Here is a 13,268-nt window from a genome sequence, read left to right as displayed (position 1 = left end):
TGCGCAATACTTTTATAATGTGCAATACCTCACTCCATAATGTGAAACACAACACATTCACCTCACCTCAGGACTGTGCACCTTACACACAGCACATACACCTCAGGACTGTGCACCTTACACACACCTCAAGTCTGTGCACCTACCTTACCTTGCAATACTTCATAAATGTGTAATATTTTATTTTACTTTATAACGGGAATCTCTCGTGCAATAATTTATAATGTGACTCTCTCTGTGCAATAATTTATATGTGCAATGAGCAATACCTCACTCCATAATGTGTAACACAACACATACACCTCATGACTGTGCACCTTACCCCCCTTACACACTCCCCCCCTTTTTTTATTCCCCCCTTCCCCTCTCTCTCTCTCACTCACTCAACATGCTGTTTTGCACTGTTATTGGAGATGCTTTAATCTCATTGTACATGTGTATAGTGACAATAAAGGCATTCTATTCTATTCTCATCTCATTATCTGTAGCCGCTTTATCCTGTTCTACAGGGTCGCAGGCAAGCTGGAACCTATCCCAGCTGACTACGGGCAAAAGGCGGGGTACACCCTGGACAAGTTGCCAGGTCATCACAGGGCTGACATTCTATTCTATTCTATTCTATTCTATTCTATTCTATTTATATTGTATAAAATTGTGTTTTATGTTAAACTGGGCCTAGTGCCATGTATAAACATAGCTACCCTGTTATTCATCTCATCTCATTATCTCTAGCCGCTTTATCCTTCTACAGGGTCGCAGGCAAGCTGGAGCCTATCCCAGCTGACTACGGGCGAAAGGCGGGGTACACCCTGGACAAGTCGCCAGGTGTTGGGGTTCAACCCAGTCTGAAACGGTCAATCGGTCAACTTATTTCTCGGGACCTCCGCCCTCGTACCACCCAGACGTCTGGGACGGAACACCGCAAAAAAACAGAGAACCAGAGATCGGTTTAACTGCTGTTTATTCACAGTATTCTCGCCAAAGATGAAAGATTACAAACACCTTTTATAACAAATCATAATCTCTCCAAACGGCTACTGGGTCTGTCGAATGTGTGTGTGTGTTTGTATGTGACCTCGGAGAAGGGTGTGTGTGTGTGTGTCTGTCTATGGGAGGGTGTGAGTAAGTGACATCATTTTGATATCTGTGTCTATGTGTGTGTGTGTGAGGAGGTCACATTTTAATTACATCACTGTTCTGATGGAGTGTTCAGATGTATGTGTGTGTGGTTGACTTGCGAGCAAGTGAGCAGCTTGATCTTGGGGCAGGTCAAATAATCATAACAAGGTCATTGCTTACGCACATACGGAATCTTTCAACAAAGATATGTTATAAGTAAATAAGAACAAACCTAAAAGACAGTCATACGAAAAATAAGAATATGTCTGGAAATGCTACTTCACCAGAGAAAGGTCAAACAGGATTCAGGATTAAACTCATGAAGTCTTAACATTAGAATCATAAGGTCTTAACAACCCTAAATTATATTCTGTAATTATAAAACTAACTTAAAACTATAAAACTAACTTAAATCATTGAATACATCTTAGATCTAACAATTAAATTTAAATCACTGCCATAGTATATGCAATAATCCAAAAATATAAAGTCTTAACTCTTTGTTCAGCAATAAGGCTACCATTACATCCAACATTAAAGTGTGTGTGGGTCGATCTGACATCAAAACAGACCTTGGTGTCGTTCAGACATCTCTGATCAAAAATACACATTTCATATCAAAATAAACAAAATGTTCCCAAACAATGTCCAGCCGAGACAGAAGGTCATTTTTAACTGAACCGAAGTTAATCCTTAATTTTGTCACCGTTTTAATAAATTACTGCCTTCTTGGTCAAGAATAATACTTATATAAACCTAACAATCCCCCCCTTTGATAATAGTATCACTATTATCAAATCCTAGGACCATATATTATCACCTCATGATCATATATGTGATTAGATCGAGAATTAATCTTGAGTTAATCTTTGCCCTTCTTGACGTATATTGGTGCTCAGAGGGCGGGCATGCCCAATCAGCCCTCGTCCCACCTCACCGGAGCTTAGAGAAACTCAAAACCTCTTAATTCGTCCCAAATACACGCTACTTCCTTCAGAGTAATTTGTTCTAAAACAGTGAGGGGAAAAATGAAATTAGAAGGCATATCGACCTATAGTGAGAACAGAGTCCTGTAAGAATACAGAGTTTCAGAGCATAGAGATGTGTAATAATAGTAGAAAACGGTATCAGATGACAGACATAACACATTCGTGTGGTGTGCGCTTGTGCAGTCCAGTTAGCGAAGTTAGTCCAGAAGATGTTGTCTCGAAGTCCAGCTCGAGCGGGTAACCCTGCTCCGAGCAATGAAGTGGTCCAGAAGGCTCGGGCGGGTAACCCTGCCCCAAGCACAGATGAAGTAGTCACGAAGGCTCGGGCGGGTAGCCCTGCCCCGAGCAACAATGAAGTCACGAAACCCGTGATGAGGACTGTCATGGTTGTAGTGAGGATGATTGGTTCCAAACGGGGCTCAAGATCTCTTCCCCTCTTTGTTCACAACGTCTTGAGGATTCTCAGTCGAATCTGTGTAGAGCTCAGAAATAGAGAGACAGAGAGAGAGAGAACAGAGATTCTCAGGACACGGAGAAAACGTTAGTAGCAAACTTGTCATTGTAACACAACTTTGTTATGGAGCCTTCTTCAATCGCGTGGCATGGATCCACTGTGGAAAAAGATCAGTTAAAACAGCAGTAGAAGTAATGGCGACTAATGGCCCTTTTCCACTACCCTTTTTCAGCTCACTTCAGCTCGCTTCAGCTCACTTCAGCCCGACACGGCTCGCGTTTCGACTACCAAAAACCAGCACGACTCAGCTCGTTTCAGCCCTGCTTAGCCCCTAAAACTCGCACCGTTTTGGAGTGGGGCTGAAGCGAGCCAAGCCGTGCCGAGTGAGGCTGGGGGCGTGAGCAGACACTCCCCTGTGCACTGATTGGTGAGGAGGAGTGTCCTCACATGCCCACACACGCCCCGCGAGCGCGCTGGGATCTGTAAACACCGCAAACCCGGAAGGAGAATAATTACGAATTACGAGAATTTCTGAAGCCTTATGCGCCTCGCCTCATCTATACGCTCTTGCCAGTATCTGTCCGCGTTGTCGGTGACAACAAGCCACAGCACCAAGACCAGCAACACTAATGACTCCATGTCCTCCATGTTTATTGTTTACTATTCAGGTCGTGAGACTACCGCTTAAAAGCTCACTGATGTCACTGTTTGCGCTGCTTAACGACATCACCTGACGTCCACCCACTTTCGCTAACTCCACCCAATGTGTCCACCCACTTCCAGCCAGCACGGTTCAGCGCGGCTGTAGTCGAAATGCAACTCCAACAGCCCCACTCAGCCCGACTCAGCACGGCACGGCTCAGCCCGACTCAGCCGCATTTGTAGTGGAAAAGCGGCATATGTCTGCAGGCCCATTATATTGTTTTCCCAATTGTCCAAATCATTACTTTAAAAAAATCACACCAGCACTTGTCTCCCACGTGAAAGGGGTGTGTGGTGGAGATATTGTACTATTGACCTTGGTACAAATTTTATGCAACTTATCTATAAGGGCTGCAGAATACTCATCCATATGCATTTTCAAATCAGAGGTACCCAGAGCCGGAGTTCCCTTCTTCCAGGGGAGAACTTTATTTCCAAAAATAATTTCTTGGTGTCACACGAATTTCAGCCAGAATGAATTATGGATTACAGAACCAAACCTGTGTCCTGCATGACCTTAATTAATTTGTCTTTCAGTGTTCGATTAGTACGTTCTACGATACCAGAGGATTGAGGAATGTGAAAACACCAGTTTAGTTAGAGATACTTACAAAGGTTTTGTGTGACTTTTGAGGTGAAAGGGGTACCCTTGTCTGAGTCTATGGCATTTGAAACCCCATAACTATAATAATAATTATTATTATTGATTTCTTATTATTTTATTGTTGTTATTTTATTGTTCTGCTTTTACTGTTTGTTTTTCTTTTTTACTGTCCAGTGTCCTTGGGTACCTTGAAAGGCACTTATAAATAAAATGTATCATTATTATTATTATTATTATTATAACTAGGTATTATTTCTTTTGCCAGAGTACGAGTGAACTACCTTCGTGTTCTCTCGAGAACAGGGAAAAACTTCTACCCCATTTAGAGAATTTGTCCACAATCAAGATGACAAAAATCAAATGAGAAAGAAAGAGCGTATGTCTCATGCGGAATATCAGGCTGATATTGATTGAACACACAGAATAACCACAGAGGTATGATAAATAATTTCAAATTATAAATTATAAAACAAGAACCGTCTGAGGGTTTAGATACTACTAGTATGTACGATTTTTAGACAGACAATATCAATGTCATCCCAAGTATCATCCCGAGAATTAAGGAGGCGTGCGAGAGCGCGACCTACATTATCAAAAGAGGATGTGACACGAATTTCGAGATTGTTAGTAGAACAGAGAATAAATAGTCATATGTTAATTTAATTATCTATTAAATTACTGATAAATTAATTTAATGGGTCTGTAAATTTTGCAACACCTGTTTAACTTGATGTGACGAGTGCAAGGTCAGTGGGTGAGACAAAACCAACTTTTCCGCATCTAAAACCATCAAAGCACATGCGGAGACAGCCCCCAGACACGCAAAAGGGGAGTCCCATATACGATTCGTACATTGGGGGAGTGCCTGTTAGAGAGCGCACTTGTCCTGGGCCATCGGCATAGTGAGGTAGGGTGGCCAGTTCCTTTCCTCGCCGCCTTTAACTTCCCCAGTGTTTCCACCAGGTCCCCATTCACTGCTGGGTGGACAGGGAGCAAGCCCTAGATCCCCGTCGAGCCGAGGCTCGAACCAGGGACCGTTTGCTTAGCGGTCAAGCGCTCTAACCACTTGGCCACCTGCGCTCCCCCAGACATGCAGGTAAGCCTTGAGCAACAATGTCTAATGTTTTGGATAAAAACGCACAATGATGCATTCCCCCCCAATGCTCCCCAGAGGCTGTGCCTTGGTGTTCACAGGCATAGAGGTGGAAGGGCTTGAAGTGATCGAAGGGTGCTTTTGAGGGAGTGATAAGCGACCACCATACCGTCAGTCCAGGTCAAAGGATGTTGCAGTGGATCATGATGAGAGATTGCGGAACGGAGAAGCTTGTCATATAAAGAGCAGTCAGGGATCCATTTTCTGACCCAGAAAAGACATCAGTGCATGTTTAGTTGCAGGGCGTTTTGTGTCTAGAATGACAGCCTTGAGAAAGTTCAAAACTTCAAAAGTTCAAATACTTAAGTGTCCATGCAATATTGCAGCTTGGTTCTGGAAACGTTAAAGCCCTTATGCGCCAGATGTTGGAGCAGGCGCAAGTGTCAGTGTCTTGGCAGATTTCTGGTGACTCAGCAGATACCAGAACACACAGACCACAGAGTCCTGAGGGAGGGAGAAGGTCACAGAGCACGTTATGAATTACAGCTGAAAAAAAAAACAGCAGGAGAGTCAAATGAAACCTTGAGTCCAAACGCTATCTCATGTGCGTGAAAAAAAGGCAGAACAGAGATCATTAATGGCAGGAACCTGTGATATTACAGAAGAAACAATCAATTCATTAATCTTACGTAAATCTTGTGTAAAGTGTCTCGCCACGCCTTGCTCGAGAAGAGACTGTAGGATGACATCCAGAGAGAGGTCCTGCTTATTAAATCATATTCTGTGTAGTTTCATGTCAATTTAAGTGCAACAAAATGCGGAAAGGTTCAAGGACAATGAATACTTATACAAGCCAATGTATCATAATCATGATAATTTATGAAGTTTTTTTCTTAATGGTTAAACAAAGATAAACCCAAGTCTCCGATTTATAAACAAAAAGTTATTCAAGTAAACATTTGTTAACTCTGTTTCTTGCTGAAAAAATTATGGTTAACTAAATACATGAAAAGCCTATCCATTCCATATCCTCTGTGGTTTTTAAAGGCAAAAGTATGGAGGTTTAAAACTCAGCAAGCAGTTAATCAGAGCATTTCATATCAATAATTCGAAATTAGGAGGAACATGTTTAAGCTTAGCCTCATAAGTAGCAATAAGTTTAAAGAAAGAAAAGGAGATAAAAAAAAACGGGGCAAATTGAAATGACAAACAATTTCACTGAATGTAATTTGAATAAAATTGAATAGCTGATAAGCACTCTTTGTTGGATTTGATATGTGACAGAGACTCAAAATACATTTTTTAATTCAATTAACAGTATTAATGAGAATGAGAATTGGTTGTCTTGGACATTTCGACTTTATGTATATGGAATTTACTTAGTAATATAAAGAGATTACTTCATCTCATTATCTCTAGCCGCTTTATCCTGTTCTACAGGGTCGCAGGCAAGCTGGAGCCTATCCCAGCTGACTATGGGCGAAAGGCGGGGTACACCCTGGACAAGTCGCCAGGTCATCACAGGGCTGATACATAGACACAGACAACCATTCACACTCACATTCACACCTACGGTCAATTTAGAGTCACCAGTTAACCTAACCTGCATATCTTTGGACTGTGGGGGAAACCGGAGCACCCGGAGGAAACCCACGCGGACACGGGGAGAACATGCAAACTCCACACAGAAAGGCCCTCACCGGCCCCGGGGCTCGAACCCAGGACCTTCTTGCTGTGAGGCGACAGCGCTAACCACTACACCACCGTGCCGCCCAAGAGATTACTTATTAAATTTATTATTGTGAGAAAGTGCCAAAAATAATGATTTTCTCTGCCCATTGCAGATTTCTGTGGCTGTCCTTGCCTGCCATGCTTGCATGAGTTATTTATTTATATTTTAGCTATCTGTAACAGTCTGGGAGTCTTATCTCAATGCTGACTGAGAAAGAGACAGAGAGACTATAGAGACGGAACAATTATTCAAAATATTATTTATAATAGGACGACAATTATTCAAAAAATGTCAAAAATGAAGTAAAAAGCGGGTTAGCTCGCTGTTGAACTAATTTCATGCTTCCCAGACAAGACAAGTCCACATTTCGCTAAAACGCGTTAGAAACAGGAGTATATAGGATATTTAAAGGTTAGAATTACATATGATTAATAAAAATACCACTACACCAGCGGCGGTGGGAGCGCCGAATCCTAACCACTAGACCACTACACGATCAGTTTTAAAATGTTTTAGATCAACATTAAACATTTGGTTAAACATTAAACTTTTCGGCATTTCCATTCACACGTAGGGTGAATATATTTGATGCCTTTTATTATGCCTTTAAACAGGAAGTGGTATAATACTCAATATTTTAAAAATGATTCCTGATAAATATCTTCAAATCTGAAAGTGATATTTGATTTGGCTGAATTAATCAAACTCTAAGCCTTAAATATATTTCTTCTGTTTTTACCATGTCTGGTTAATTTAAGTGAATGTTTTAAAAATGGTTTTTGTGTTGTATTTGCTTGTACAGCTATTTCATTATTTAAGGTCTGAACGCATAGAATTACTGCCCAAATCTGATGAGACGAGAGTTTTGCCCTAAAGAGCTGTTTTTTCTTTTATCCAGTGCGCATGCCCAGTTCACAAGCATCATGGGAACTGGAGTTCTCATAATTTTGAAAACTTCGTATTCATCATTTATAAGATCTAGACATGAAACTGTATTAATAGCTGCACTATTAATTATTAAAACGCATTAATAGTCTTGTAGAGTGCTCGCGGACCACTCGTGACTTTAGGACTCCCTAAAGTGAATGACGCATGAAATGGAATGACGAATGACAGGTAGTAAATTTGAACAATAAATGGTCCCTTGTCATTCAGATTCTTACAAATGGAATAACGATTGAAATCTTTAGTTTTAGACCTCCCTAGGATAAGATAAGTGGGTGCTTGGTGGGATATCAGCTTTTACAAATGGAATGACAGGGTTTCTATATGTATTGACTTACTTTGAGCTAATGTTGTCAGTGATGTCACCTTTTACAAATGGAATGATAAGGTTTCTAGGTGGAATGACATACTTTGAGGCAATGTTATCAGTGATATCAAATTAACAAATGGAATGACATTGTTTCTAGGGTTAGGGTTAGGTTATAGGTGATATCACTGATAACATTGCCTCAAAGTATGTCATTCCACCTAAAAACACTGTCATTCCATTTGTAAAAGGGGATATCACTGATAACATTAGCTTAAAGTATGTCATTCCACCTGGAAACGCTGTCATTCCATTTGTAAAAGGTGATATCACTGATAACGTAACCTAAAAGTAGGTCATTCCACTTAGAAACAAAAACTAAAAGTATGTCATTCCACCTACATTTCAATCGTTATTCTATTTATAAGAATCTGAATGACAAGGGACCATTTATTGTTCAAATCACTAGCTGTCATTCGTCATTCCATTTCATGCGTCATTCACTTTAGGGAGTCCCGTGACTTTCCTGATAACTTTCCAGTTACAAGTTTCGGACTATCAACACACAATGAATATAAAATACAGATTATCTACTCACCAAACGCTGAAACTAATTGATTAAGAAGCAGATTTTTCCTCTGATGATTCCATTCTTAAAGTTTGTTATTATTAATATTGAATAAAAAGTAACTGGGATATATCATTTTTAATTATCATTCAAATTTTAGGTAAATCATTTTAATTTGCATCTTATACGGATTTTATAAGGGAAATAAGGACTTTGGAAGTTGGTTATACAGGTTTGATTGAACAAAGGTTTGACATTTATGCACACCAGGAACACAGTTCTGACTGTTCATGTCCAGAGTACTGATTTGTTGTTTCATTATTTTGTGCATATCCAGTAATGCCTTATATAAATGCTAAAACAATTAAAGATACATTACACAGCTCCCAGAGATTGCAAATACCTGAATGAGGATAAATCAAAACTGAGCCGGCCAAACTGTCTAGAATTTGTGTAGAATGCTAAACCACAGCAATTCATCCAGTCCCGTGGGTTTTTCAGAATCGGGGTCCGGGTACCTTAATACAATAATACAATTAATATAATACAATTTTTCCCCCCATGGTGGCACGAAGGAATCAGTCCCGAGATTAATTAGGGTAATTATTATGGGTTTAACATAAAAAGCGCGCTCTTCCCGTGACAGCTCCTTCACTTCACGAGGGTCACCTTCTCGTAAACAAATTACGAGGATAGCCTTCCCGTGTTTTTACACGAGGTTTAACCAATCTTCCCGTGGCTCTTCCACGAGGTTCAAACCAAAACGTCCCGTGCCTATTCACGAGGATTACCAATAACATAACCAAAATAATAAAGAACTGTTTTTTTTTTTTTGAGACCTCCAACCAGGCGGAAGTCCAACCAATCAAACTAATCAATTAAAAGAGACCCCTGACCTGATTGGGGTCCCCGTACGGGCCACCAAATTGTTGGGGTTCAACCCAGTCTGAAACGGTCAATCAGTCAACTTATTTCTCGGGACCCCCGCCCTCGTACCACCCAGACGTCTGGGACAGAACACCGCAAAAAAACAGAGAACCAGAGATCGGTTTAACTGCTGTTTATTCACAGTATTCTCGCCAAAGATGAAAGATTACAAACACCTTTTATAACAAATCATAATCTCTCCAAATGGCTACTGGGTCTGTCGAATGTGTGTGTGTGTGTGTGTGTGTGTATGTGACCTCGGAGAAGGGTGTGTGTGTGTGTGTGTGTGTCTATGGAAGGGTGTGAGTAAGTGACATCATTTTGATATCTGTGTCTATGTGTGTGTGTGTGAGGAGGTCACATTTTAATTACATCACTGTTCTGATGGAGTGTTCAGATGTATGTGTGTGTGGTTGACTTGCGAGCAAGTGAGCAGCTTGATCTTGGGGCAGGTCAAATAATCATAACAAGGTCATTGCTTACGCACATATGGAATCTTTCAACAAAGATATGTTATAAGTAAATAAGAACAAACCTAAAAGACAGTCATACGAAAAATAAGAATATGTCTGGAAATGGGGGTGGCACGGTGGTGTAGTGGTTAGCGCTGTCGCCTCACAGCAAGAAGGTCCGGATTCGAGCCCCGGGGCCGGCGAGGGCCTTTCTGTGCGGAGTTTGCATGTTGTCCGCGTGGGTTTCCTCCGGGTGCTCCGGTTTCCCCCACAGTCCAAAGACATGCAGGTTAGGTTAACTGGTGACTCTAAATTGACCGTAGGTGTGAATGTGAGTGTGAATGGTTGTCTGTGTCTATGTGTCAGCCCTGTGATGACCTGGCGACTTGTCCAGGGTGTACCCCGCTTTTCGCCCGTAGTCAGCTGGGATAGGCTCCAGCTTGCCTGCGACCCTGTAGAACAGGATAAAGCGGCTACAGATAATGAGATGAGATGTCTGGAAATGCTACTTCACCAGAGAAAGGTCAAACAGGATTCAGGATTAAACTCATGAAGTCTTAACATTAGAATCATAAGGTCTTAACAACCCTAAATTATATTCTGTATTTATAAAACTAACTTAAAACTATAAAACTAACTTAAATCATTGAATACATCTTAGATCTAACAATTAAATTTAAATCACTGCCATAGTATATGCAATAATCCAAAAATATAAAGTCTTAACTCTTTGTTCAGCAATAAGGCTACCATTACATCCAACATTAAAGTGTGTGTGGGTCGATCTGACATCAAAACAGACCTTGGCGTCGTTCAGACATCTCTGATCAAAAATACACATTTCATATCAAAATAAACAAAATGTTCCCAAACAATGTCCAGCCGAGACAGAAGGTCATTTTTAACTGAACCGAAGTTAATCCTTAATTTTGTCACCGTTTTAATAAATTACTGCCTTCTTGGTCAAGAATAATACTTGTATGAACCTAACACCAGGTCATCACAGGGCTGACATTCTATTCTATTCTATTCTATTCTATTCTATATATATTGTATAAAATTGTGTTTTATATTAAACTGGGCCTAGTGCCATGTATAAACATAGCTACCCTGTTATTGTGCATTCAATTCTAAGCTATTCAAATAATACACAGGTTCATATATTCATGTTTTTATTTTAAACATGTGCAAGGTAGGGCGGCACGGTGGTGTAGTGGTTAGCGCTGTCGCCTCACAGCAAGAAGGTCCTGGGTTCGAGCCCCGTGGCCGGCGAGGGCCTTTCTGTGCGGAGTTTGCATGTTCTCCCCGTGTCCGTGTGGGTTTCCTCCACAGTCCAAAGACATGCAGGTTAGGTTAACTGGTGACTCTAAATTGACCGTGAGTGTGAATGGTTGTATGTGTCAGCCCTGTGATGACCTGGCGACTTGTCCAGGGTGTACCCCGCCTTTTGCCCGTAGTCAGCTGGGATAGGCTCCAGCTTGCCTGCGACCCTGTAGAAGGATAAAGCGGCTAGAGATAATGAGAGATGATAATGTGCAAGGTACAGGGTGGCTGTGCCACTGCCATTTATAAACATATATCTTGCATACAACTCTGAGCTATTAAAATAATTCACAGATTCATGTAGAAGGGACAGTGAATCCTCAAGCCATCTTTGGATGGCATACATACTTCCACATTAGTGAGATGTCTGACCCTGATGAGTAGCACACAACTTACCTAACCTTGGATGGATGGAGGTCGTCAGGCAGAGGGTCATATCAGCCTCAAGCTGCAGTCTTGACCTGTATCTGTTTTTCAGGTAGGTGAGTGAGGAAAATCCACTTTCACAAAGATATGTTGTTGCAAAGGGCAAAAGGCTCATCATAGCTTTTGCTGCCAATTGTGGAAAGTCTTTCTGGCAAGAGATCCAGAACTGGGTGAGTGGTTTAGTTTCATATACGTTTCTGAACGTACTGTCAGTGGATAGTTCGATGAGCTGATCCTCCTCTGTCACTGTCAGGCGTGTGTCCTCTGCTGCGTTGTCTCTGAATGGAAACTGTATCCATGTCTTGTCCCTCCGCCAGGAGTCAGCCTCAGAAAAGTAGTTCCTAAACTGTCCCTCAAGCGCTTCCAAGTGCGCAAGAATTGCGCGTGTTACAGGAGGCGAGAGCACAGTAGAATCCCCCAGCTCATCCACTGATGGAAACATGGAAAATATTCCCTCCCCGATGCGCTCCCTCCATCTTCTGATTTTTTTGAGAAAGCCTTCCATTCTGTCATACAGCTGAATAGCATGTGCATTGCGACCTTGCATAGAACTGTTAAGTTTGTTCAGCTCAGCGAAAATGTCAGCAAGATATGCAAGTTTGGTGACTGAAAAGTGCAGCCAGCTCTGTGCGCTTTTGGAGAAGTAAAAACTCCAGAATAGACGTGCGTAATTCCAACACACGTGACAACACTGTTCCACGTGAAAGCCATCGAACCTCAGAATGGTACAGTAGCACAGTGTGTTCTTCTCCCTCAGCAGCACAGAGATTAGAGAAGAGATGCGTTTGCAAAACACTCTTCTTGACTATATTGACAACTTTCACGACCGAGTCCATGACATCTGATAATTCTGCACTCGTGTCTTTGGCAACAAGTGACTCCCTGTGTAGCATGCAGTGCGTCCAAATCACTTGCAGAGCCACATCCCTTACAAGTGCGATTAGTCCACTTTTTAAACCAGCCATGGCTCTTGCACCGTCGGTGCACAGCGCAATACATTTTGCCCATGGAATGTCATTTTCTCTGAAAAAAACATCAATCACTGAAGATTTCAGAACTAGTTGCGCGTTCAGGAAGCCGCTTACAAAAAAAATTCCTCCTGCATTTCCTTTTGATCGACAAAGCGCACAAACGCCAGAAGCTGTGCGTCCTTTGACACATCTGTTGATTCATCTAATTGTAATGCAAATGCATCTGCCAACCTCAGCTTCTCTATCAGTTGCACCCTCACATCAGATGCCATTGCGTCAATGCGGCGAGCAATGGTTGTGTCTGACGCTGGAATAGCTTTCAGTTTATTAATGTCAATATCATTCCCATACATTGTTTTACACATCAGTTGCTGAAGGCAATATTAAATCCTCTCCAAGTGTGTATGGCTGTTTCTTCTGGGCAATCCAAAGAGCAACTTGGTAAGAGCATTTCAAAGCAGGTGCAGCCTCGCCACTTGCATTTTCATCGGTGGTTTCTGAGGTGGAGGGTATCTCTCTGAAGCTTGTGGAGTTTTTTGGTCGAGCTACAAAACGATCCATTTTCGCTCACAACAATGTCCATACACTTGGCATAATAATATACTGGCCTCAGTACTGGCTGTTGCGGATAGGAGCTGCAGTGTTTTAGACCAGGA

General features: G+C 41.6%; 1 protein-coding gene across 1 annotated transcript; it reads right to left on the bottom strand.

Annotated features, from left to right (window-relative positions):
* Positions 1-952: 952 nt before the first annotated feature.
* Positions 953-12,436, bottom strand: LOC132882012 (protein FAM200A-like). Its single transcript, XM_060915184.1, has 2 exons — positions 11,612-12,436; positions 953-2,580 (listed from the first exon to the last, which is right to left on the bottom strand). Exons 1-2 carry the CDS (start codon positions 12,186-12,188, stop codon positions 2,528-2,530), a joined length of 630 nt encoding a protein of 209 aa, XP_060771167.1. The 5' UTR covers positions 12,189-12,436; the 3' UTR covers positions 953-2,527.
* Positions 12,437-13,268: the final 832 nt, after the last annotated feature.

This window comes from Neoarius graeffei, chromosome 2 (genome assembly GCF_027579695.1).
Source record: "Neoarius graeffei isolate fNeoGra1 chromosome 2, fNeoGra1.pri, whole genome shotgun sequence".
Lineage (NCBI taxonomy): Eukaryota > Metazoa > Chordata > Actinopteri > Siluriformes > Ariidae > Neoarius > Neoarius graeffei.
This window is presented reverse-complemented; position numbering and strand designations above follow the sequence as displayed.

Bases quoted from the DNA above. Each gene is read 5' to 3' on its own strand.
- LOC132882012 (XM_060915184.1), bottom strand. From the start codon at position 12,188: ATGCAAGGTCGCAATGCACATGCTATTCAGCTGTATGACAGAATGGAA. The intron at 2,581-11,611 runs GTAAGTTGTGTG...AGCTCTACACAG, and splicing joins CTCCATCCATCCAAGGTTAG to ATTCGACTGAGAATCCTCAA.